Source organism: Equus caballus, chromosome 10 (genome assembly GCF_041296265.1).
Source record: "Equus caballus isolate H_3958 breed thoroughbred chromosome 10, TB-T2T, whole genome shotgun sequence".
In the NCBI taxonomy this organism is placed as follows: Eukaryota; Metazoa; Chordata; class Mammalia; order Perissodactyla; family Equidae; genus Equus; species Equus caballus.
Genome location: NC_091693.1, coordinates 85207910 through 85232738, shown reverse-complemented (window position 1 = coordinate 85232738; position 24829 = coordinate 85207910). Strand labels below are relative to the sequence as shown.

The window sequence follows — 24829 nt, the reverse complement described above, 5'->3', positions numbered from 1 at the left end:
GAAGTTTCCTCCCACTTGGTTTATATCACTCTAGTCTCTCCTGGCTTATTTGGTATCCATCCAACTGAATGTTTAGTGAACACCTGACCGTCTTCCCTCTTTTAAACTGCAATTAAATGATCTTAAGGTAGAACACATAATTACATGTAGGCAGGGGTGATACTCAAGCTAGTTCGTACCAGGTAGGTCACCAGCACCAACCAATCTGAACAGAGGCCAGCTATAGACAACTGCTCTAGCTGGACCAGTGCATCCAAACAGAGCACGCCAACGGAGCAGCAGCCTTGCATATACACAGTTTTTATGAGCTATATTTAAATAAGTGCTTTTGACTGTATATGTAATTGATTTATACATACGTATTTGATTATATATGTATTAGAACTGTTACATAAATAGAAGTGTTCTCTACCCCTAAAATACAACTCACTTTGTTAGAGTTGTGAGGCAATATCAGTTTCAGTTTTCTTTCCCCTAAGGACGTCTTTCTTCTCTCTCCTTAACCACTTACAGTCTGCTTATTGCTGCCACCACACTAATGAAACTGTCTTGTCAAGGATGACGTAATTGAGCAGATTTTTTTTAGACCATTCACTTGGTTGATCACCCTAAGCTGCTGAAAGTGCCCCCTTTGTCTTCCATAGCTCTGCTTACTTCTTTGAAGACAACTTCTGTTTCCTTAACTGACTAGTTTTTTTCCATCCTGGAAGTACAGGCATTTCCTAAATTTCCCTCTTCTCTCTGCTTTCTTCCCTTTGGCAATTTTATTTCACTCCCATGATTTAATTCCAGATCTATCTCTACAGTTCTGATTTCTCTTCCAAGTTCCAAACCTGTGTGTCTTCCAATATCTGCTGAGTGATTTACAATAATGATAGTCACTTGGACTCAGGGCAACATTCCCATTTATCTGATAGGAATTTAACAATACAAACTTGAGGGAAAAAGAAAGAGGAAAGGAGGGAAGAAAAGATGGAAGGAATGAGAGAAAGAAGAAAGCAAGTGAAGAAATATGAATCTCGTTCCTCAGACCATGTGTGAGGTGGAATCGTGACGCTCTCATTTCTACAACTGCTGCCAGTTCTCTAAACCCCTTCTGGTGGGAGCACCTCCCCACACTCAGTGATTAGAATATTTGAAAGTGCAGAATTTGCATACAACATGACCCTTAAAGCAAGCCAAGTGTTTCCTCATTACTTAAAGCACTATTCCCTGTTCCAATGCTGGTGGAAATACTGGCTTATTAAGGTACAGTTTGTGTACATAACTGTCCTTTCTGGGTGATCTGATTATAGAGGATTTTCTCTGCATGGGATTTCACTTTATGTTGACTTTAGAATGTAACTCCATCACAAAATGTGATTTATTTATAATGGCCATAATTTGCTTACTATTTTTTGGGAATTCTTAGGGTTTTACATGAAATATCTCATTTCATCCCCATGACAACTTCATGAGGGGAAGTGACTTTTTTTATACAGTTGAGCAAAGTGATCTTCAGTTATTTACCCAAACACATCAAGTCAATAACTGAACTCAGGATGTCCAACTCCAAAAGCCATGTATTTAAGTTCTATTCTATACTGCTCCTCATATATCCTCCCAGATATTCAATTAGTTTCTCAATCTAAAGACCACCAAGAGCAAGGTCATCCTTCCCAAAACAACTGATTGTCTTATATATTTCCTGCCCAGTCATGCCTAAATTTTCAGTCACCTTTGACTCTCTCTCATCCTGCCTCTCCCCTCCCACATATCTAATTGAAAGCCACATCTTATTAAGTTCACAATCTCTTATAATCATAGCTTTGTTTAAGTTTGTTTTATACTCATCATATTATGTCTTGTAATTATCTTTAAAGATGTCATATCCTTATTACTATACTGCAATTTCCTTTAAAATCTTGGATAATCTCCAATTCATTTGAGATGATGTCTCGCTCAACAGAGATGATAGCCTTTTAATTTTGAGATCATCTCCACTTGGATGATCAAAGAAGGCTTCGTACTGTGTATACTTTACCTTGATGTGTAGGAGGAATTTTTAGCAGATGTGAAAAGAAAGAGCATTCTAGAGGAGAGAAGAGCATGAGCAATGATGTTGAGGTAGGGAAACTCAAGATGTGTTCAAGAAATTTCAAGGACTTCAGTTGGCCTGGAACTTAGGTCTGTAAGGTCAACTAAGGGTAAATTGTCAAGAGCCTTAAGCACAGCCTGGGAGATTTTTGTCTGTTTTTGTTTTCTTATTCACATCAAAGTTTGGGGATGAGAGAGTATGTCATAATGAAAAACTAAATTTCAAGGGGAATAAATTGGTAGTGGTGTACAGAGGTGAAGAGAAGGAGGACAGGAAACAATGAAGCTACTTAAGGTTCATCTTAAAAAGTCCTAATACAAGGTAATAAGTGCTAGACCAAGAAGAGCAAATAGTTTCTTCTTGGCACATCCATTCTAAACAATCCACAATGGATACCCAGAAACTCTGTGATAAAGAACTCTTCTGTTTTGTTTTGTTTTTGTGCTAAGGGAGATTTGCCCTGAGCTAACATCTGTGGAAATCTTCCCCTACTTTTATATGGGTCACCGTCACAGCATGGCTGACAAGTGATGTAGGTCCATGCACAAGAAATGAATCTGCAAACATGGGCCACTGAAGCAGGGTGCACCAAACTTAACCACTAGGCCATGGGGCCAGCCCCCAAGAACTTTCAATCTTAAATCAGTGGTAAAGAGCACCACCATACTCTATCAGTCACCAATGTCTGCCACTGGAAGAGGAAGTGAAGAATGATGGCTTACCCTTGTCTCAACTAAATAAAATTCTGACAAGAAAAGTAGGAAGAGATTCAACTAGACAACAGCTCCTGATAGCTTCTTGTTTGAAAACTCTTCCTCACTCTAGGACTAGGTGTGACCCGCTGTTTAGTCTCTAACCTTTGTCCTCCATCTTTAGTCACTGAAAGACCTTTCAAACACTCACGTTTAAATCCTATCTTCAAGACCCAGCTAGAATGTCACCTTCCCTACCAGAGAGCATTTCTCTTTCAAAACCCTACAGCAATTTTATCTGTCCCTCTTTGTGCCACTTATCTCTTCCTTATTCTATTTTACTAGGCTTCTAAGGGCATCTAGACTATGAGCCCCTTTCAGTAGAATTCCTGTCTGGTTTATCTGTGGATCTCCCATAGTACATAGTATGGTGCAGGCAGTTATGTGTTGAACACCTGAAAGAACAGAGACGAATCCCAATGTGGCCTAGAACCTAAGCTTTAATATCCACTGTTTAATAGCCTATGGAATTTTCCATGTGAACACCCATTTCTACAAACTTGACATGCCTAAACTTAATTATCCTATCTATCTGCCAAAATAGGTCTCATTTCTCATTTCCCTCTTTCCTTTACCTAATTACCCATATTTAAAATCTCTGATTTATCTTTGAGTTTCCCTTTTGCTTTCCCTCTTGCATCCAGTCACTTACCAAATCCTCTGCATTCTTCACTCCCTCAGTAGACGATTCTTCCTGATGCGCAATCTATTCAAATTCTTCTCATCCTTCAGGGCCCAGTCCTACTCCCACCTCATTTCATGTAACCTTTAGTGATTATTCTAGCCAAATGTGTTTTGAGTTTGAAACACTCAATCTTTATAAGAGTATTTCGCAATTAATCCCATCTTTGTGATATTCCATACTTTTTAGTTTTTAAAATAATTATTATACTATTGATTGACCCATTTATGTGTCTATATTTCATGCATCCTCATCTATATATCAAAATTATACATGAACTCCTTGAGGACAGAGACAACGTATGCCTCCTTGGTTCATTATAAACACTTCCTATCACGATACTGTGCATTTAGGTGCTAAATAGGTACTCAATACATTTTTTGAGTAACTTCTGTAAAATCCAATCACCAAGATAAATATTTTTTTCTGTAAAGAACATGGATGCAAGTTGAAGTAACTATTTACATATAATTTGCCTTGAGCCAAAAAGATTTTCAGGTAGACTAATACATGATGTTAAAAAATGAATGTTCCTTGAACCAACTTATTTTTTTATGTATATATATATATATGCAATTAATTTCAGACCTCATGTTTCAAGTTGATGAAGTTTTTATATTTACATAGTCATTCAGGAAACATTAATTTCGTGCCAACTTTGGAACAGAACTTTAAAGTTTATGACCAGAAGCAAAATATTAATAAGACGCCACCCCTCCCCTTATTAGTAAGTTTGAATGAAATGCATATAAATAAAATACATAAGATATTCATATATAAACACATATTCATGTAGACATATAGATGTTTAAATTGATATTAATTACACAGAGATCAACAGTCAAAGGAAAAGTTTAAAAATGAGGTCATTTTTAGTACATCTCTACCCACAAAACACCTGAAAAATGTACTGCTGTAGTCAGAGCCACTTTTACGAAAGGCCGATGAGCTCTGACTCATCATTTCTCCTGCCCGGGACTCTCCCAGGGTGTACTCACAGGGCAGCTCTCCACATTGGTGGGTCGGTGAGGGATGACAAAGGGCAGGACGTCCAACCACCCAGGGCAAGCGTCAGGGGTGCGGCTCTTATTTTTACAGCTAGTCAGCACCACAAAGTAGTGTGTTGGGATGGGAACACTGGTGTTGACTACGTATCTGAAAAAATAATTGAAAAGATTTGATGTTATTATACTTTTGCTTCTAAAGACTTAAAATGTCTATATATTTTTAAAGAAATGCTAAGGTAATAATAGAGTAAAGAAAGTAAATGAATAGAAAATACAAAATCTTATCTCATATTTTTTGACTTCAATGAGCCAGTGACTTCTAGAAGTCCAAATTTGGTCATTTTAATATTATGGGAAAATATTAGAATACAAAGAAAAGCAGAGCGTGATATCATGCCTCCTGGGTTTCCTAGTTCTGTTGACTCCATAACTCATGTGATGCTCTCTAATAGAAGAGGGGCTGGGGCAGAGCCCTGATTTCGACTCCAGCTGTGTACTTCCACTAGATGTTTGCCTGTGTACTAACCCTCTCACATCCTATGACTTACTAAATTTCCTCTACTTTAACAGGGAGGTCATCCTGTGCTACCAACTTCACAATGTAGACACAGAGATAAATCCATACAACTGATATGACATCCTTGAGTTTCAGATAATGAACATGAAAGTACTTTTAAAAGTTTTAAGTGCAAAATAAAGGTAAGTTATTAGTATAAGTCCACTGAAAGGAACATGAGCTGGTATTACTGTGATTCAGAATTTCTACGTGGACTACAGGTAGACTGTCTGGGTTTGTATTCAGGCTTCACTACTTACTAGTTGTGAAACATAGACAAGTTACTTAACCCCTCTGTGCCTCAGTTTCCTCATCTGTAAATGGGGGCTAATGGAATCTAAAATAGGGATGTTTTGTGGATTAAGTGAAGACTATGAATGTGCTTAGAAAGTGCTTTGATAGCAGTAAAGTTTGCTCAAAGAGTTTGCTAGAATTATTAAATGGTCACATATAAGATCAATAAATACTGAAATAAGGACATGGCAAACAAAATAGGAAAGGGCCACACATTTAGTAGTCATAAACGTTACTTTATGGGAAGGTGTAGGTAGAAATCATTGCTTTAAATAATCTATGCTTAGACAGTACAATTGTTTAGTTTGGCCCTTTCCACATTTTTATAATAAAGAGAAATAATGGATGGTACTTCTAAACCTCTCTATTCCTGTGTGCTGCATTCAAAGATAATTCTTAGAAACCTTTTAGGACCAGGTTTAGTACAAAGATGTACAGTTTAGCAGAAAGATGTACAGTTTAGCAGAACTAGTTTTCTACATGAAGCCGCCACCCTCTCCTCGGAGATACTTTTATGAATCATTCACTATAAGACAATATTATGAATCATCGCTACTTGATTTTTACATTTATTGTATTGCAGGACTGGTTCTATATTTATCAATAGTACAGTGAGCCTCCTCTATCTCCTTAACCTTTATAGAATTACTTTTCCTCTGCCCACTGGTTTAGAAATTTTCCAAATAAAAATTTTGCTAAACTTTTCCTGGACGATTTTTCTTTGCCCAGTAGTTTAAATTTTTGCTGTATAAAGCTTTGGCTAACTATTTACATAGTATAATAGAAAAGAATCAACAATAACAGCTCTATATAAATATACTTTGTAATGTTTAAAATACGGAGCTTTTATTTAAAACACTGAGATTTCCCCTCATAATACACTATTGCCAAATCAAAAGTGCATTCGGTCGACTATCTCATCTATGAAATCTTTTATACAAACCTCATGGTAACCACTAAACCAAAAATCAGAGCAGAGCCACAAATCATAAAAGAAGAGAAAACTGAGAAATCCATCACAGAAAACCACCAAACTGAAATGGTAATCAGAAATATAATGGAAAAGAAACAATGGAAATATAGAACAAGAAAACAAGAGATAAAATGGCAATACTAAGCCCACACATATCAATAATCACTCTAAATGTAACTGGATTGAAGTGTCCAATCAAAGGACAGAGTGGTTGGATGGATTTAAAAAACAAGCCCCAACACTATGCTGCCTCCAGGAAACACATCTCAGCCCTAAACAGAAACACAGACTCAGAGTGAAGGGAAGGAAGATGATATGCCAAGTAAATGGCAAAAAAAAGAAAGAAGGTGTTATCATACTTATATCAGACAAAACAGACGTCAAGAGAAAAAAGACAATGACAGACAAAGAGGGGCAGTATATAATGATGAAAAGGGACATTCCACCAAGAGGATGAAACACTTATGAATATAAAGGCACCTAACACAGTAGCACCAAAGAATACAAAGCAACTACTAACACACCTAAAGGGAGAAGTTGACAGCAACACAATAGTAGTAGGGGACCTCAACACCCCACTTACACCTATGGATAGATCATCCACACAGAAAGACAATCAGGAAAAAGTGATCTTAAACAAAATACTAGACAAGATGGACTTACTAGATCTATAGAGAGAGACAACATTCCACCCAAAAACAGGAGAATACACATTCATCTCAAGTGCCCATGGAATATCTTCAAACATAGATCATATGTTGGGAAACAGGGCAAGCCTCAACAAATTTAAGAAGATTGAAAGCATATCAACATCTTTTTTGAGCACAGTGTTGTGAAACTAGAAATCAACTACAAGAAAAAGACTAGGAAAGTGACAAATACGTGGACACTAAACAACATGCTACTGAACAACCATTGGGTCAATGAAGAAATCAAAGGAGAAGTTAGAAAGATACCTGGAGATGAATGAAAATGAAAACACAAGATATCAACTGTTATGGAATGCAGCAAAAGCAGTCCCAACAGGCAAATTTCTAGCAATACAGGCATAACTCAACAAAGAAAATCTCAACTAAGTAAACTTAAACAACACCTAATAGAACTAGAAAAGGAAGAATAAACAAAAACAAAGTCAGCAGCAAGAGGGAAATATTAAAAATTAGAGCATAAACAAATGAAATAGAGACCAAAAAAACAGTAGGAAGGATCTACGAAAGTAAGAACTGGTTCTTTGAGAAGATAAACCAAATTGACAAGCCCTTAGCCAGACTCACTAAGGAAAAAAGACAGAGGGCTCAAATAAATAAAATTAGAAATGAAAGAGGAGAAATTACACAGATACCAGAGAAATACAAAGGATTGTAAGAGAATACTATGAAAAACTATATGCCAACAAATTGGATAACCTAGAAGAAAAGGATAAATTCTTAGATTCATAACAATGTCCCAAAACTGAATCCAGAGGAAATAGAGAATCTGAATAGATCAATCACAAATACAGAGATTGAAACAGTAATCAAAAATTTCCCAAAGAACAAAAGTCCAGGACTACATGGCTTCCCTGGAGAATTCTACCAAACATTCAAAGAAGATTTAATACCTATCCTTCTCAAACTATTCCAAAAATTTGAAGAAGATGGAATGCTTCCTTATTCTAGGAGGCCAACATCACCCTGATACAAAAGCAGACAAGGACAACCCAAACATGGAAAATTACAAGCCAATAATGCTGACAAACATAGCTGCAAAAACCCTCAACAAAATATTGGCAAATTGAATGCGGCAATACATTAAAAGGATCATACACCATGATCAAGTGGGATTTATACCAGAGACACAGGCATGGTTCATCATCTGCAAATCAATCAATGTGACATACCACACGAACAAGATGAGGAATGAAAATCACATGACCATCTCAACAGATGCAGAGAAAGCATTTGACAAGATCCAGCATCCACTTATAATAAAAACTGTCAATAAAATGGTACAGAAGGAAAGTATTTCAACATGAAAAGGCCATATATGACAAACCCACAGCCAACATCATACTCAATGGTGAAAAACTGAAAGACATCCCTCTGAGAATAAGAACAAGACAAGGGTGCCCACTCTTGCCACTCCTATTCAACATAGTACTGGAGGTTTGGGCCAGAGCAATCAGGCAAGAAAAAGAAATAAAAGCTATCAAAATTGGAAAGAAAGAAGTAAAACTCACTGTGTGTGGATGACATGATTCTATATATAGGCAACCCTAAAGAATCCACCAGAAAGCTATTAGAAATAATCAAGAACTACAGCAAAGTTTCAGGGTACAAAATCAACTTACAAAAATCAGTTGCATTGCTATCCCTAACAACAAACTAGCAGAAAAAGTCAAGAATATAATCCTATTTACAATTACAACAAAGAGAATAAAATAGCTAGGAATACATTTAACCAAGGAGGTGAAGACCTAAACAATGAAAACTATAGGATAGTATTGAAATAAATTGAAGAAGACATGAAGAAATGGAAAGATGTTCCACGTTCAGGGATTCGAAGAATAAACATAGCTCAAACATCCATATTACCTAAGGCAATCTACAGATTCAATGCAATCTCAATCAGAATACCAATGACATTCTTCACAGAAAGAGAACAAAGAATTTTAAAATTGATATGGAACAACAAAAGACCCCGAATAGCCAAAGCAATCCTGAGAAAAAAGAACAAAGCTGGAGGCATCACAATCCCTGAATTCAAAATGTACTACAAAACAGCATGGTACTGGCACAAAAACAGATGCACAGATCAATGGAACAGAATTGAAAGCCCAGAAATAAAACCACACATCTATGGACAGCTAATGTTTGACAAAGGAGCCAAGAACATACAATGGAGAAAAGAAAGTCTCTTCAATCAGTGGTGTCGGGAAAACTGGACAGTCACATGCAAAAGACTGAAAGTAGACCTTTATCTTACACCATACACAAAAATTAACTCAAAATGGATTAAAGACTTGAATGTCAGACATGAAATCATAAAACTCCTAGAAGAAAATATAGGCAGTACACTCTTTCACATAGATCTTAGCAACATCTTTTGAATACCATGCCTACTCAGGCAAGGGAAACAAACGAAAAAAGTAACAAATGGCACTACATCAGATTAAAAGCTTCTGAAAGGCAAAGGAAATTATGATCAAAACAAAAAGACAGCCCACCAACTGGGAGCAAATATTTGCAAATCATATATCCAACAAGGGGTTAATCTCCGAAGTATATAAAGAACTCATACAACTCAACAACAAAAAACAAACAACCCGATCAAAAAAATCCTCAGACCATAGGAACAGACATTTTTCCAAAGAAGATATACAGATGGCCAACAGGCACGTGAAAAGATGTTCAATGTCTCTAATTATTAGGGAAATGTAAACCATAACTACAATGAAGTATCAACTCACATCCATCAGAATGGCTGCAATTAACTAGACAAGAAATAACAAGTGTTGGAGAGGATGTGGAGAAAAGGGAGCCCTCACACACTGCTGGTGGGAATGCAAACTGGTGCAGCCAATATGGAAAACAGTATGAAGATTTCTCAAAAAATTAAAAATAGAAATACCATATGATCCAGCTATCCTACTTCTTAGCATTTATCCAAAGAACATGACATCAACAATACAGAGATCTGTGCACCCCTATGTTTACTGCAGCATTGTTCACAATAGCCAAGATGAGGAAGCAACCCAAGTGTCCATCAATTGATGTGTGGATGAAGAAGATGTGGTATACATATTCCATGGAATACTACTTAGACGTAAAAAAGGCAAAAGCATTCCATTTGCAACAACATGGATGGACCTTGAGGCTATCGTGTTGAGCGAAATAAGCCAGACAGAGAAGGACAAACACCATGTGATTTCACTCATATGTGGAAGATAAACACATGGATAAAGAGAACAGATTAGTGGTTATCAGAGGAGAAGTAGGTTAGAGGAGTGGGCAAAAGGGGTAAAGGGGCACATATGTACGGTGATGGATAAAAACTAGACTATTGGTGGTGAGCACGATGCAGTCTACACATAGACTGATACATAATAAAGTACACCTGAAATTACACACTTATAAACCAATACAACCTCAATAAAATTAAAAAAGAAAATACAACCACCATATCATCATACCTAATAAAACAAACAATAATTCCTTAATATCATTTAATTTGGAGCCTATTTTAAAATTCTTCCAATTGTCAAAAAAAATTGTTTGGTTTCAAACTACTCACTCTGTAATATCACTTGGAGCATCAAAATGACCATCATAATTATAATCAAATACTGGTCCACTAACCACATTTACTCCATTTCTTTCCACGGCATGTTTTACAAGAAGAACACTGTGGAAGTAATCCCATATTTCTAAAAACAAAAGAATAAGATGTTGAAAATATCCACCTCTACTGAACATAGAAGTGTCTTCTACTATAGACAGGTACATTTAAATAGCATCAAACTCTGCTTCAGGAATTATCAGTGCTGATTGGATAATTCTACAAAATAGTTCATGCGATGATAAATGGCCATACTGATGATAGCGTTTTGTTGATGATGTCGTTACAGTCTTGAAATTACAGTTAAATATGTCTCCAAATTCCTCCCTAGGGCTCAGTTGCTTTGGGGACGGTGAGTATTAAACATGCCAGAAAACACACACTGCCTTATTAGTTACGACTCTAGGGATAGACATCCTTCACTTACAGTGAGTGTCAATAAAATTTTGTCTTGTGAATAGCTCTTTACAGTTAAATTAGGGTTAAAAACAAATTGTCAAAATTCTAGCAAGTCACCCAAAGTTGAGGTAAGTTGAAAAGAAATGATGTCAGAGATTCTTCCTGTTTCTATAATTAAAACATTAGAACAAAATGTCTCAATATCAGAAACAAATTGCAATAAAAGATCTGTTTAGTTTGTAAGTTCACAGAGCCATGTAGGTATTTTTAAATTAATAATCTAAATATATACTTACTTTTGAATTCTTCATACATAGGAACCGAATTACTTGTAATTAAAGCATCATATTGACTCTCAGAAGTTCTGTTGTTTGCTGCAAAACAAGTGAAATTTATCAAATCTAGCTATAAGAGAAAATATATTACATAATGGGCAAATTACTACTGCACACTATTGTCAATTTATTAGCAGTCAAAACACCAAAATACTAAGCACTCTCCTGTCAGTCGAGGTCAGCAGTAATGCAGGCAGTTTCACACATTTGATACCTGCAGTGGGTTGAATGGAGACCCTCAAAAAGATGTGTCCAAGTCCTGACCCCTGTACCCGTGAGGGGGAAGGTGGGAAATAGGGTCTGTGCAGATGTGATTAAGGTAAGGGTCTCGAGATGAGGTTATCCTGGATTTAGAGTGGGCTCTAATCCAGGCACTGGCGCCCTTCTAAGGAGAGTGAGGGCTGAGAAGAGGAGAGACCCAGGGAGAAGCATGTGAAGACGGAGGCAGAGACTGGAACGATGCAGCCACAAGCCAAGAGACGCCTGGAGTCCCAGAACCTGGAAGAGGCAAAGAAGGATTCTCCTCTGGATTCTCTCCGTCAAAGGGGCGGGGCCCTGCCGACACCTGGATTTCAGCCTTCTGGCCTCCAGAACTCTGAGAGAATACATTTCTGTTGGTACAAGCCACCAAGTTGGTGGCAATTTGTTACAGCAGCCCAAGGAAACAAATATAACACCAGCATGAATGCACAGCTGTTAAATGTGCACTAAATAATAAAGCAATTGCAAATCGCTCTTCCAAAATACAATTTTCTTAAGAAAGTGAGTTGTAACCCAATGAAGACTGCTGACTGATGACACCGCAAATGACTGGCTCTGAGGAGTCGTGGAGGTGCCGTCCAGCAGAGTGAGTGCTGGGCGCGTGCTCTGGACGCAGACTGCCCAGATTGGAACCCCAGCTCCCCTGCCTACCAGCTGAACCCCCGAGCAATGTGCTCTGTCACTTGGGCTCCATCTGTCTCACGGCGTCCCTCTCACAGAAACAGGGTGAGGATTTAAAAGCTGCAAGCCTAGAAATGCATATTATAATACCTTTTATATTTAAACTGCACTTGGGTATCTTAGCGAAGACAAGTGAAAGGCCAAGGGGTGGGCACCAGAAGGCAAGGGCGAACAAGTTGCTGGTGTTTTTTCCCTTAAGGTTTCACATGCTGTTCACTGTCCTCAGATCCCCTACAAGCCTTTTCTACTCTTTAAATGGAAAGTTGGGACCACAATCAGCATAACAGTACCTCCTTTCAGAGAAAACTAACCATCAGCTTATAATGGAATTTCTAACCAACAATTTACAGTGGAAAGCTAGAAGGGAGTTTCATTTTCACCTTAATATTTTTTGAGATAAGCTGCTTAGTTATTAATTTCATTTCCTTGATCAGGCAAACATTTAATTATCAACCAATATCTTATGGCTTAACAGACCAATTTTATATGCCAGTTTAAACAATTTCATTAATAAAATGTTGCAACTATTTACGTTTATCCCAGGGTTTGCACAAGTTTGGTAGTTCTAATTGTCGCTAGATATTTTAATAAGATATATCAGTTTATTTGTCCTAATTCCATGTTAGGGGCTTAAATTGCTGTGCTACTTGTCTTTATTAAGCCTTTCTTTTTTCCCATTATAAATCTCACAATCTCTAAGCTATAAATGTCTACCTGGCTTCCAGAAAATGAAGTCAATTCTCAGGAGTAAACCCATTCCCAGAAGCTGAAAGTGATGATAATCTCACAGGTGAGTTAATGAAAATGACATGGACTGCTGAACAGGGAACAGATTTGAGCTTTAGAAAAATCACACTGGCTTTCGCATATTCCCAAGAGAGATAGACGCTTTTTCAAATGAACTTAAAGTTCATTCAGCTACTTAATCCACAGTTTAAAATTGTTGAGCCTATGCCATAAGAGGCCTGAATTCTTGCCTGAGCTCTTTGAGCTCTTCCACAGCTGCATTCTCCACGCAGCCCTGAGCTTGGGCAGTAGAAAAACAGTTTTGTTAGACGTTTGTGTCCCTCCCCAAAGAATCTTCAGTTTTAAAATTAAACTTAAACCTGCCAAACCCTCTGAACATCTGGGCCAGATTGGAGCTGCCCTGTGGTTCCCACTGCAGGTGCTATCAGTCTCACGACAGCTGTCACTCTGCTTTGGGTCCGCCCACAACCCCTGGTGGCCTCCAGGCAGCTCCTTCAGCCAGAGCAGGTAGTTTGGGGGAGGGGGGAGCGGATGTTTAAGGCACATGCCCACAGCCAGCTGATAAGGGCTTTCTAAGCTGCTGCTCTCAAAAAGAGTTATACCAACCAGGAGGATAGAGGAAGCCGTGGGTGATATTCTTGTCTGCTAAATAGAAGGAACATTTTTGGCTCTCAGAAGGAGCAACCCTGACATCAGCCCGCAGACAGTCTGGGACAGTGGGAGGAAGAGGCGATGTGTCTCCCTGTCGAAAGAGAGAAAAGAAAAAAAAGAGAAAATAACGCCCACAGCGTGGCTCACCCATCACCTTATATGGTTTGTAACTTCCCTAGAATGTTTTTCATTTAACCTTTTCCTATTTTCTTAATGAATCGGGTCTATGCAAGCAATGGAAATGGACATCTTCAGCAATGTTTTCTTCTGTGGTTCCCTTCTGGTTAGGGACACAGGGAGGGCAAATCAAACACACCTTGGAAAGGAATATTTGCAGAATGAAACCTCAACTGAGAGCAAAAGAATAATGGGAGCTACCGCTAAAAACCAAAATCCTTTTCAGGATCGAACTTTCAGGTGGGGCTATATGTTGTACTTCAATAAAATGGAAAATAAAATATAAACAATTTATTTTTAACATACTCAAATGAACTAAGGATGTTATTCTTTGGTTGGGTAGGAACTTCTAATCAACCTAAGATTAATTCAAAAAGCTCTAGTTGACGAAACTTACTTATTTGGGGATTTAAATAAACTTGTAGCTATGCTTCACTCATCATGAAATAGAGTAATATTTGTTTTAATAATTTTCTTTGTAGCTCCATTTAAAGGCTAACACAATAATTTATTCACTAGCAGGCATCCTATAATTGTGCTGCCTAACCCAAGTATTAAAGGTAGTATACTATTACATAATTATCACATTTTGACTAGCATATAATCATAAATAAGTAAACATTTTGCTATTCATTTCATTTTTTCTGAGATTTTGATTTTTATGCCCTCTGCTGCCCACAATGTATATATTTCTTAACAAATATTTTTACAATTTACAAAAAAGAAGATTAAATTAAATTAGGACGTCCTTCCTCTATTCACTGCATTGTACTAAAAGCAAAAATCAGCTATGGAGTCTAAAATGTATGTGGGGATCATTTAAAATATATGCATGTATCAAATCATGTTGTACACCTTAAACTTACACAATGTTATATGTCACATATCTTAATAAAGCTGGGGAAAATAAATAAATAAATAAATAAAATGTAGAAGGTCAATTCACAAGGGAAAAGGCAATGTACACTATGTGCTATATTCATAGGCAGGAGCGCACCATGAGAAGGTATAGAACAGGCAGGAGATGAAGATGAGGGAAGTCTGGGGAAAGCCAACCAGAGAAGGTACCCCTAACACACTGCAACACTTCAGCTGGAAAACACTATAGAGAATTTGAGTAGACTTCTCAACTTGATGGAATATTTATCTCTGTTCCCTTCTAAAGGCATATATGTAAGGGATGATAAAAATTTTTCCAAAGCTGGAAATCAGATAAAGATATTTTACTACTGTAATCCAACTTAACAGACCAATAAACACTGACAACAAAGAGCCTATGGTTAAGGAAAGCACAAAGAAGCTAATTCCTACTGCAGAACCTCAAGGGTAGAAATTGGAGTTTCCTAAAGACGGGGGATGTATGTAGGGCTGGAAAGAGGATAGGTTGAAAATTTGTAAAAGAAGCTAGACAGAATGTTTACTCACTGGAGAGGCTGAACCAGAGGGATGATCAGACTAAAGCACACAAGACATCCCAGAGAGCAGGTGTGCCATATTGAAAGCAATGAGATTAAATAAAAATCTATATGCCGAATGGTAAGATTTCCCCCAGTCTCATTGCCCCCATGTAGCCTGCCAATCTTATATGCTGGGTCAGATTAGAAGTTTCCTTTCTTTGGAAAACAAATCAGCCTGAAAAGAAGATTAGATACTTACAACTGGGAATCCCCAACAAAATGGCTGGCTCTCATCCTGATCAACCTACAGTGAAGCCTATCAGCTGGCAAGCCCCAGCCATGTTCCTCACCCTTAAAATATGAGCCAGCTGCCAAGGACCACCAGACATTTTCAGGGCAGGGGGAGAACCAAGAAGAAAGAGAGACAATGCAGAGAGCAGAAGAAAACTCGCTCCTCAGAGAGATAAGAGTACACATGGCATCCGTAAAGAACAGAAAGCAATAGAAAAGGGGAGAGAAGACAGAAAGAGCTCTTGGGATTTAAAAATATAACAGGAGAGGTAAAACAATCAGTAAGATGTATAACATCGAGTTGCCAATATCTCTGAAAAAGTGGAATTAAAGACAAGACATGGAAAAAAGTAAGGAACATATGAAACACTAGAGTATCAATCAGTCCAGGTAGTCTAATGTCCTATTAATAACCATTAATTCTGAAGAAAAATTCTTTCTAAAATTCTAAAGCTAAACCATCGATTAAGCATATATTAAATAAGAATCTTTTGAGATACACAAAGTCTCAAATATGTATCTTCCCTTCTTCCTGTCTCAGGAAGCTCCCGAGTGGTATCCGCCCAACAAAATAAGAAGTGAACCAAGAAATAGGAAGATATTTGCGATAGAGGCACATCTCACCATTTATTTCACTCTCCTGGCAGCAGACGTTGGAAAGCTAAAAACATTGGTTTAGAGTCTTTCAAAAACACATCATAGCAACAGTTCTGAATGACCAGGTTTCTTCACTTGGCATAAAGGGCACATACATATGTTGCAAAATGGGAGAACCAAGAATATCGACTGCTGACTGAGTCAGCCCCCACAGACATCCAGAATATGTGAGTTGATGTTCTCTACCACACGTCTTTATCACTTTACTCGAGAACTTCACATGTTTAGTGAATTTTACTTGAAGAAATGTCCAATACATTAATGTAGTCATAGATGCATTTTCCATAATGTAAGGAAAAAGAAATGCCTGTATTCAATAGTTAAAATTAGGAAAATGTTAAGGAGGGAAGTTTATTGTAATTTTTATGAGACTGCAGTTGTGGAAGTTGTGCTCAAACAATTTAGTTTGAGCTCTACATAAGCCCTAGTCCCTGGACTTTTCAAAATAGAGAATTAAATAATAAGACTGGCCTTGAATAGACTGCCCCTCTCAAAAACAAAAACAAATAGAAATTATTTCAAAGAATAAATAACTTCATATTGTTGTTTCATAGTATGTTTCATAGCAGGTTGAAGAAAATCATAAACAACAGAACATTGTGCACATTAAGTGATGCTGCCATTAACCATACATATGAACTCAGGTAACTAAAATTTTTGCCCACGTTGGGAAACAAAAGTAGTGCTCCCCCGCCACTGAGCACGATTAAACCATTGTCAGCAGCAGAGTCGGCTTTCAGAACACAAAGCTTTAACTGGGAGTGGGAAAATGTGATTATTTTTCTCCAGAAATCTCGAACTGGAACAAGAGAAAATAATCTGGATACAGCCAATCACTTCCTTTCCACAAAAAGAGGAACATCTGTACCCTGAGGAAGAACAGTAACAGGTTGAGGTTTGTCGTCAGAGTCTTTGGATCTAAAATACTAGGGTTTTCTCTACAAAAACAGCTTCTTGACTATTTATTTACCCTTCTGGTTGAAAGTTCTGCTTTGTCTTTAAGTCTTTAAAAATAATGGTGGAGATTTATTCATCCAATGCAGTCATTGAGGAGGCATCTACCGGGCGACTCTACTGTGCTGGGGACACATTAAACAAAACTATTCCTGCCCTGAAGGAGTATTTGGAGTGACATTGAGCAGACTTGGATTTTTGCTTTAATTTATGTTTCCCAGGTTGCTAATGAAGTTCAATTGCTTGGCTCATATCCTTTGCCCATTTATTAACTAAGATGCTTATCATTCTCTTGTTTATTGGTAGGAATGTTATTAGCTATTCTGGATCCTAACTACTATTCTGGATACTGATAATTTGTTTCTTAGGTACAATGCAAATATATTGTCCCATCCATAACTTTTGTCTTTTTGTCACACATTAATGCTAGTATAGTCAAATTAATCAATTTCCTCTGTATTTTTCTTGTTGCTCTTGTGTCCTAAGAAATCCTTCTCTATCCTAAGGTCATAAAGATATATACAAAAGAAAATATGCATTTGCTGTTGACATTTATATCTATAAATTCACCAGCAATTTAATTTTGTATATGGTGTGAGATAGGAGTCTAATATTTTCTTTCTTATGGTAGCCAAATGTCCCAGCATCATTTATGGAAAAGAAGTTTGCCAGATAGTGAAGAGGGAAGAGGGTTTAAACAACTGGGTTCCACCCTCAGTCTGGAGAGATCTGTGATGTAGCAAACCTGTACATCTAAGTCTGGCCTGACTTATTAGAGAGCTAGAGCCTTCAGGGAAGAGGTAGCTCTCATTCACGGTGTGTCCTTTGTGCCTACTACAGCACACAGCAGATGGGAAAGTTATCTGTTAAATATTCAAATAAATACAAAGCCCTTTATAATCTATTTACCATCACTTTCTAGGTGCACCCACCATATACTTAGGATATACCAAATGAATAGTGTGCCTCTGTACTTCCTGTTGCTTCTCTTTGAAATCTTCTTTACTATCTGTCTTGCCAATTGGACAGTTGGCCTGCAAACACTTTCTAATTTCTCCTCCAGGCAAAACACAATGTGTTCCTCTTTTGCACCCACAGACCACCTTTAAATACCTTTAAGCAATACCGGGGACATTGTTGTACAAGCCACAGGCCAGTGAGCTCCCTTTGGGATCTCTACTGAAAATCGAAATTCAACTCTTAGAATATTAGAGAACTACGAACTCTTCCTAGACTGCATGGATCAATGGAGACAAGAACTTACCGGATTGGGAACTGTATATGAGCTCCAAAGGGGCATCCTGATGTCTTTTCCAAATCCACTGATGTATTCCCTATGATAAAGGAGACAGTGTTCCTTGTTCTTCTGCATAACCCTGGGCCTCCCAAATGGCAAATTTAGTTTCTCTGTTGCTGTTACTAAAATAAAAATGTTTGTAAAATTAACAAACATTTCTACGCACAATGACTACCATACTCTGATGGCTGATTTTGTGCCAGGCACTCTGATAAATATTTTACATACTTAATCTCTTTTAATTCTTACAACCCTATGAGCTAGGTGTTATTATTCCATTCTACAAATTACAAAACTAAGGCTTCAATAAGTAATTTAGCCAAGCAGCTAACAATTTATAGGACATATTTGAAGAGAGAAAACCTCAAAATCAAAAGTACATACATTATAACAAAGATGACCTACAGTAATAATTGTCATAAGGAAGAAACTGGAATTTTATAAAAAGTATGTCCCAATGTATTTATGTATTTTTAATTGTCTGCTCCTATAACCTAAAAATCCACCAATTATTGATAGTTTAAAAACCTGCAGTGTATTCATGCCATGGAATAACACTCAGCAGATCATAAGAAGCGTATCAAACAACCAACACATTTACTGAACTCCTACTGGGAGCCAGGCGCTACTCTAAGTGCACACGCACATTAACTCCTCTAATCTTCATAACAACTCTATAAAGGAGGTGTCCCCATTTTATAAATGATGAAACAGGCCTAGTGAGTCTAATACAAGAATACTTAAAAGATAACAGGTAATGATAACATTGCTACAGGACAGGCCCTGTTCTAAATTCTTTCCATGGATTAACTCTTTTAATCTTTACAACTACATGAGGTGGGTACCATTATTATAGATGACGAGACAGGCACAGAGAGGTTAAGTGATTTGGGCCAGTTTACCCAGCCAGAGAGCAGTAGAAGTAGGCTTCAAACCCAGGCAGTTTGATCTCTTCACATCTCAGAAAGGGAGTAGGGGACTGAGGATGAGACGTGACCATTTCAAGAAATTTGTTATGTTCTTGGAACCACTGCAACTACCCCATGCTTGCTATTGTTATTAGATCTGGGGGTTTTTGTCCTCCTGTACATTAGCAATAAAATCTTTATGTTCAAAGCCCCTGTGAGCTTATTTTGAAGAATTCCAAAAAGGCTGTGTCTTGTTAGGTCTAAACATCAAAGACTTAACATGTTTTCTATTGACTTACTTTCATCTTGAGTGAGATTTAGCATTTGATTCACGTATTCTAGCGAAGTATCCTGCAAGACAATGTGGGAGAGGGGAGAAAGCAAAACATATGTGACATATGTTTTAAAAGGTGATGATAAATAGATGACAAACAATAGGCTATAGTGGAGTATATGAGGAAGCCATTTGGGTTAAAACTAATTTGGCCTGAACTTGTTTTTCCAAAAGGGCCTGACGTGACCTGTTGAGCGTGCATTGTATATCTGTTTTAAATATTTACTAAGTCCCAAAGACAATAAGAATGCCTTTAAAGATAAGGATATAACTTTGCCCACATCAGCATTTCCTTAAGGATAAGCACCTCTCCCTAAACGAAGGATTAATTGCTGACCTGCTGCACTCACCTTGTGACCATCTACCTTGAAACCACCGACTTGCTCTGTTCACTGAATTGCTGTGCCACCAAAGCAATCTCATGACTATCGTAAAAGGGAAATTCCTGTCATATGTGATGTATGCTCTTCAATGGTATTTAACTACTCTGTACACACTACTTCTTTGGAACGCTCCCTTCCTTTGTGAAAGGACTCCCCTGGGCTATATGGTCCTGAGAGTTGGCTCATAATAAACTCACCCCAACTTTGATTTACAGATTTGTTATGGATTATTTGCGTTGATAGTGATCAAATTTATTTCTGCAGTAGTCACTTGAATGTTTACTACTGAACAAAGAAACCAGACTCACTTGAGTTTACCTTCCAATTCTGCCACTTACTCAGAAATATAGAGAACGACTACTCCCTGGAATACTTTCTGTTGTGAGAGTTTGCAAAGATGAAATTGATAATGAGGCCGAGCCTCTGACCACAGCTGGAATCTACTAACTTGAGGTAACAACACCCCAGGGCTTCTCAAGCTCTAACACACACACAACTCCCTTGCAGCGTGTTGAAATGAAGATTCTGACTCAGGGAGCCTGAGCTCAGCGGGGCTGAGATTCTGCATCTCCCGCCAGCTTGCAAGTGGTGCAGATGCTGATCCTGGGACCACACCTTGAAGAGCAAAGGGCATTCTTCACAGAGAAGAACTTGCAGTTTGCAGTCAGGGAAACCAAGCTTCTATGACCTTGGACAATTTACCTAACTTCTCTAAGCCCCCTTTATCTCTAAAATGGGGAATGCAACATCCACCTTTAATGTTTATTATTGTTGCTTTAAATAGGGGTTCCACTGAGGTTATTCGAAGCAGTAGCTAGAAAACCCACACACCCCACTCTGATCTTTGCTGTGGATTTGATTATCATTGGGGTGTTTGACTGGACTTTTGTTCCTTAAAGCATCTTTGGTTGGTTATTTCTTTACACGTTTATTTATTTATGAGGTGCAGTGGTATTCTGAGGACAGAGAATGTGGAGTTTTGCTGACTCCTGGCTCTGAGGAATAATTCTCACCTGAGGCAGAGGTTTTATTTAGCTCTGTTTAGTTAGAACTCGGCATCAAATGCACCTTGACATCGGTTTTAGCTTGATGGACTCCTGACGACAGGGCTTCAAGTCCCTTCTGCAATTCCAGCCCCATCCAGGGGCTCCAGTTCTCACAGGGTGGCTTGGTCCTTGCTCTCATAGCTCCTGTTCTGACTCCAGGCCTTTGGGGGGGCCCTCGCAGTGCTGGAACCTCACCTTGCTCAGTCTCCTGGGATCTGAAGTCCTGCCCCTGAACTCAGCCAGGCACCTGACCCACTAAAAAGGCTTTCCCAATGCTGACTGCCTGTCAGCCAGCCTCCACTTGCCTGACGGGACACTTCACTGCTCCCCAAAGGAGGCCTTCCTGCTCTGGAGGCTGGGCTTCTCGCTGGGTAGACTCCAGGGCATACACCCTAGGGGGTGTGTCTGAGCTAGACCACAATCCTGCAGCCACGCAGCCAAGGGTATTTGCTACAAACAACCAAGCTTGACCATCTGATTCTTGAGCTGTAAGAGGGATGGTTCCTGAGGGAAACCAAAGGGCTCCAACATTCTACTGTCTTGAATGGTTAAGGACAGTTAGCTTACAAGGGAATAAACAACTTCCAAATAGTGCTTTCCGGTTTACAAAGCACATTCACATACTTAAACCTATACTGTATTTCTCATTTCCAGATAAGGTTCAGAGAAACCACATACATTACTTAGTAAATATCCGAGCTAGAACACAAACCTGGTTGTCAGCTACCCTGGTTACAGATGTAGTTTGCCCCTTTTCATTCGTATGGATACATGAAGTTATTACTTACGTTTTGTAGCTCAGGGCACGAACAGTCGAGAGCATCTGTGGGCAACGGAACAGTAAAGCCACAAACAGAGAACTTTGACACTTCCTCTTCATGGGATGGCTCATAAAAAGGCACCTTCAGAAGATGGTTTAAACTGCCATGGGTACCATTGTTTGGTGCTGGTTCAATGTGTAGAAGATCTGTTTTAAGAAATTCAGAGTAGTTTTAAGTTGGAAGGCAACAACATCTCTGGAAGACGGGAGAAAAAACAAGGCCCCCTGTTCACTTCCTTCAATAAATTCTGCGGCAATGCAGTCGCGTCCCGCACATGCCGTTCAGTTTACTAACTTTCTTCCCCCGGGTTCCCATCACCCAGCCTTTCTGGAGAACAGGACCAGTTGCAGGAACTTTTAGGAAGCGTTTCTGTTCCTCCAGAGAAAAACATCATTGTTTAAATCATCCCTTTGTTCCTTAAACATATCATGGTTTTCTAGCATAAAAGCTATCCTTTTAGTAAAAACAAACTGAAAGAAGTTAAATAATTTACAATCTTACTTGCAGTACTTTTACTTAATTCTATGAAAATTCTCTAAGGACAGATACTATTTAAAAATTAAACTAGTGAATTTTGCTTAATATGTAGAGAACTTTTTCTAATGTTTTTCTATAAAAACAAAACTTGCAAATGTTTCACAGACATGGGCGTTTAGTGGCTCCTGCTGAGCACTGCCCAGTAGGTCTCTCCTAGACCCGGAATCGTATCTGGTTCCTTCTAAGCCTCTTCCCACAGGGCCAGCAGCCTGACCACACACTCAGCCTTGGGCACCGAGAACTGAAGCTCTTAAGGCGACAACACGTGACTTTTAAATGACGCTGTTTGGTCTCCAAGTCACATTCAATCACCACAGGCCAGGACAGGATTAAGAGCGACAACTGTGAGCATACTTTGTCCAGAGTCCTTTGGCCAAAGGTGAAAATGCAACGCGCCCCCTGCCTTGCTGACATCAACAACTTGTTAACACAGCGGTCTGAGGCAGGCACGAGGCAGAAAGGGCAGGTGAGATGCCCCAAAACTCGAATTCTTTAAGATTTGTTAAGACTGAGTGTGGTAACAAGTGTCTCTCCAAATAGGACTTTCTTACCATCCTGTTATTCCAGAAGCTTTCTCTCTGTAATTACAAGAAAATACTTGTGTTTTTCAGTGTGTTTTTCCTGCTTTGAAAAGTTGGAAGTCTAATTTTCTTTAGCTGTTTTATTAAATTTTTATATAGTAACTAATAGAAAAGCTGGTCTCCTGAGATCTAATGTTCACTGTTCCTAGAAGGACAAAAAGACTTCATTCCTATAGCTGAATAATTCTGAAGAATAAACATTTCTTCCTCATCTTTTCTACTTTCCGTCTTCTCAGTGCAGAGCATCCACCTTTGGGCTTCAATGTACCACCAATTTCAAAATATATATTTTAAAACTCTATCCACATTTCGCCGTTGTGTTTATATGGACATACTTACCACATATTAGGTTATAGAGTTCAATATTTTCGAACGGTTCAATTTCAGTCTTCTCTTTAAAACTGGGTCCATGTGCCAGAAAGATAGCCTAGGTGGAAACAGTCCTACTATTACTAGATGCCATCTAAACTCAGAAACAGATGGTGGAAGAGACACAATTTTCCTTCTATACCAGCTCTCCCATTTGCAGCTTAGGCTTCTGTAAGGATTTCTGTTCCGATCTGAAATGATTTCTACATCATTTCCAGCTGTGGTGTTGTACAATCTCAATCAAATATAATCCACACTGTGTTCCCTTCTCTCTCTACCTGCGTCCACAGCACATCAGATGTCAACAGGCTAGGAGACTACAAGCAACAGTGGACAACCCACGTCAGCACAGTTCCACCACAGCTGGGCAACAGAAGTTAGCAATTCGTCACATAACATCTCGTATTCTTTTTATATTCCATTCACATCATTGCTCAAATATGTTAACACATGGCAAAAAATGTGGAAGTTTCTAAGCATTAAATTTTTGCACTACTTCTATGATTTCTCAAATGTATCGCCCCTTTATTTTTAGGATGAAGAGACCCAAATATTTTTATTTACATTAATTAATGTCAACAATTATTTTGTTTATAGCAGATCTAATTGTTTTAGATTGTAAATAACTAGAAGAAAACTATCAAAGATAAATAAGCGATTGTTTTCTGGTAACAGGGATATATACATATATATTTTTTTATTTTATATGTGTATATTTTATACGTGGATATTTTATACACATATTTTTTTCCCAAGATAGTCAGCAAAGAATTGGAGGTGTAGGATTTTCTTGCAGTAATTAACTTAATTATCAAATAGCCCCCTAACTAACAGAGAAGTGCTCTGTTTCTAGAGATTTTTCAAATATTTACAAAGAGGTATAACTCATCATGACAATGTTAGGAGGCAGTACCTTCAAAAGAGCCTAACATTTTTTGCTATTTGGAAAGGGATAGGCCTGTGTGTATATGTGGGGTGTGTGTGTAGTGTATGCATATGTGTGGGGTGTGTGTTGTGTGTATATGTGTAGAGTGGGAGTGTGTGTATATGTGTGTGGTATGAGTGTGTGTAGTGTGAGTCTGTGTGTATGTGTCATGTGTGAAGTGTGTGTGTATGTGTTGTGTGCATATGTGTGGTGTGTGTAGTATGTGTGTATGTGTGGTATGCGTAGTGTGTGTGCTGTTTTAGAATGTATGTGTATAGTGCGTGTGTGTGGTGTGTGTGTATGTGCTGTGTGCGTAGTGTATGCGTATGTGTTGTGTGTGTATATGTATGTAGTGTGTGTGTGCTACAGACGGATCTAGAGAAGACCACCAGGCCATAGAGCCATGAAGCTCCACCTCTG

At 38.3% G+C, this 24829-nt stretch overlaps 1 protein-coding gene across 7 annotated transcripts in view; it reads right to left on the bottom strand.

Moving 5' to 3' along the window:
* The window catches only part of ENPP3 (ectonucleotide pyrophosphatase/phosphodiesterase 3), an 87976-nt gene that overhangs the window by 1687 nt on the left and 61460 nt on the right, over positions 1 to 24829 (bottom strand). For all 7 annotated transcript variants that reach the window (XM_070223867.1, XM_070223866.1, XM_070223864.1 and 4 more), the window contains 8 exons: positions 23455 to 23542; positions 21965 to 22143; positions 19713 to 19764; positions 18473 to 18627; positions 13688 to 13823; positions 11354 to 11431; positions 10614 to 10746; positions 4510 to 4666 (listed from right to left, as the gene is read on the bottom strand). In XM_070223867.1, coding sequence (XP_070079968.1) covers positions 4510 to 4666; positions 10614 to 10746; positions 11354 to 11431; positions 13688 to 13823; positions 18473 to 18627; positions 19713 to 19764; positions 21965 to 22143; positions 23455 to 23542 — 978 coding nt within the window. The remainder of the gene's footprint in view (positions 1 to 4509; positions 4667 to 10613; positions 10747 to 11353; positions 11432 to 13687; positions 13824 to 18472; positions 18628 to 19712; positions 19765 to 21964; positions 22144 to 23454; positions 23543 to 24829) is intronic.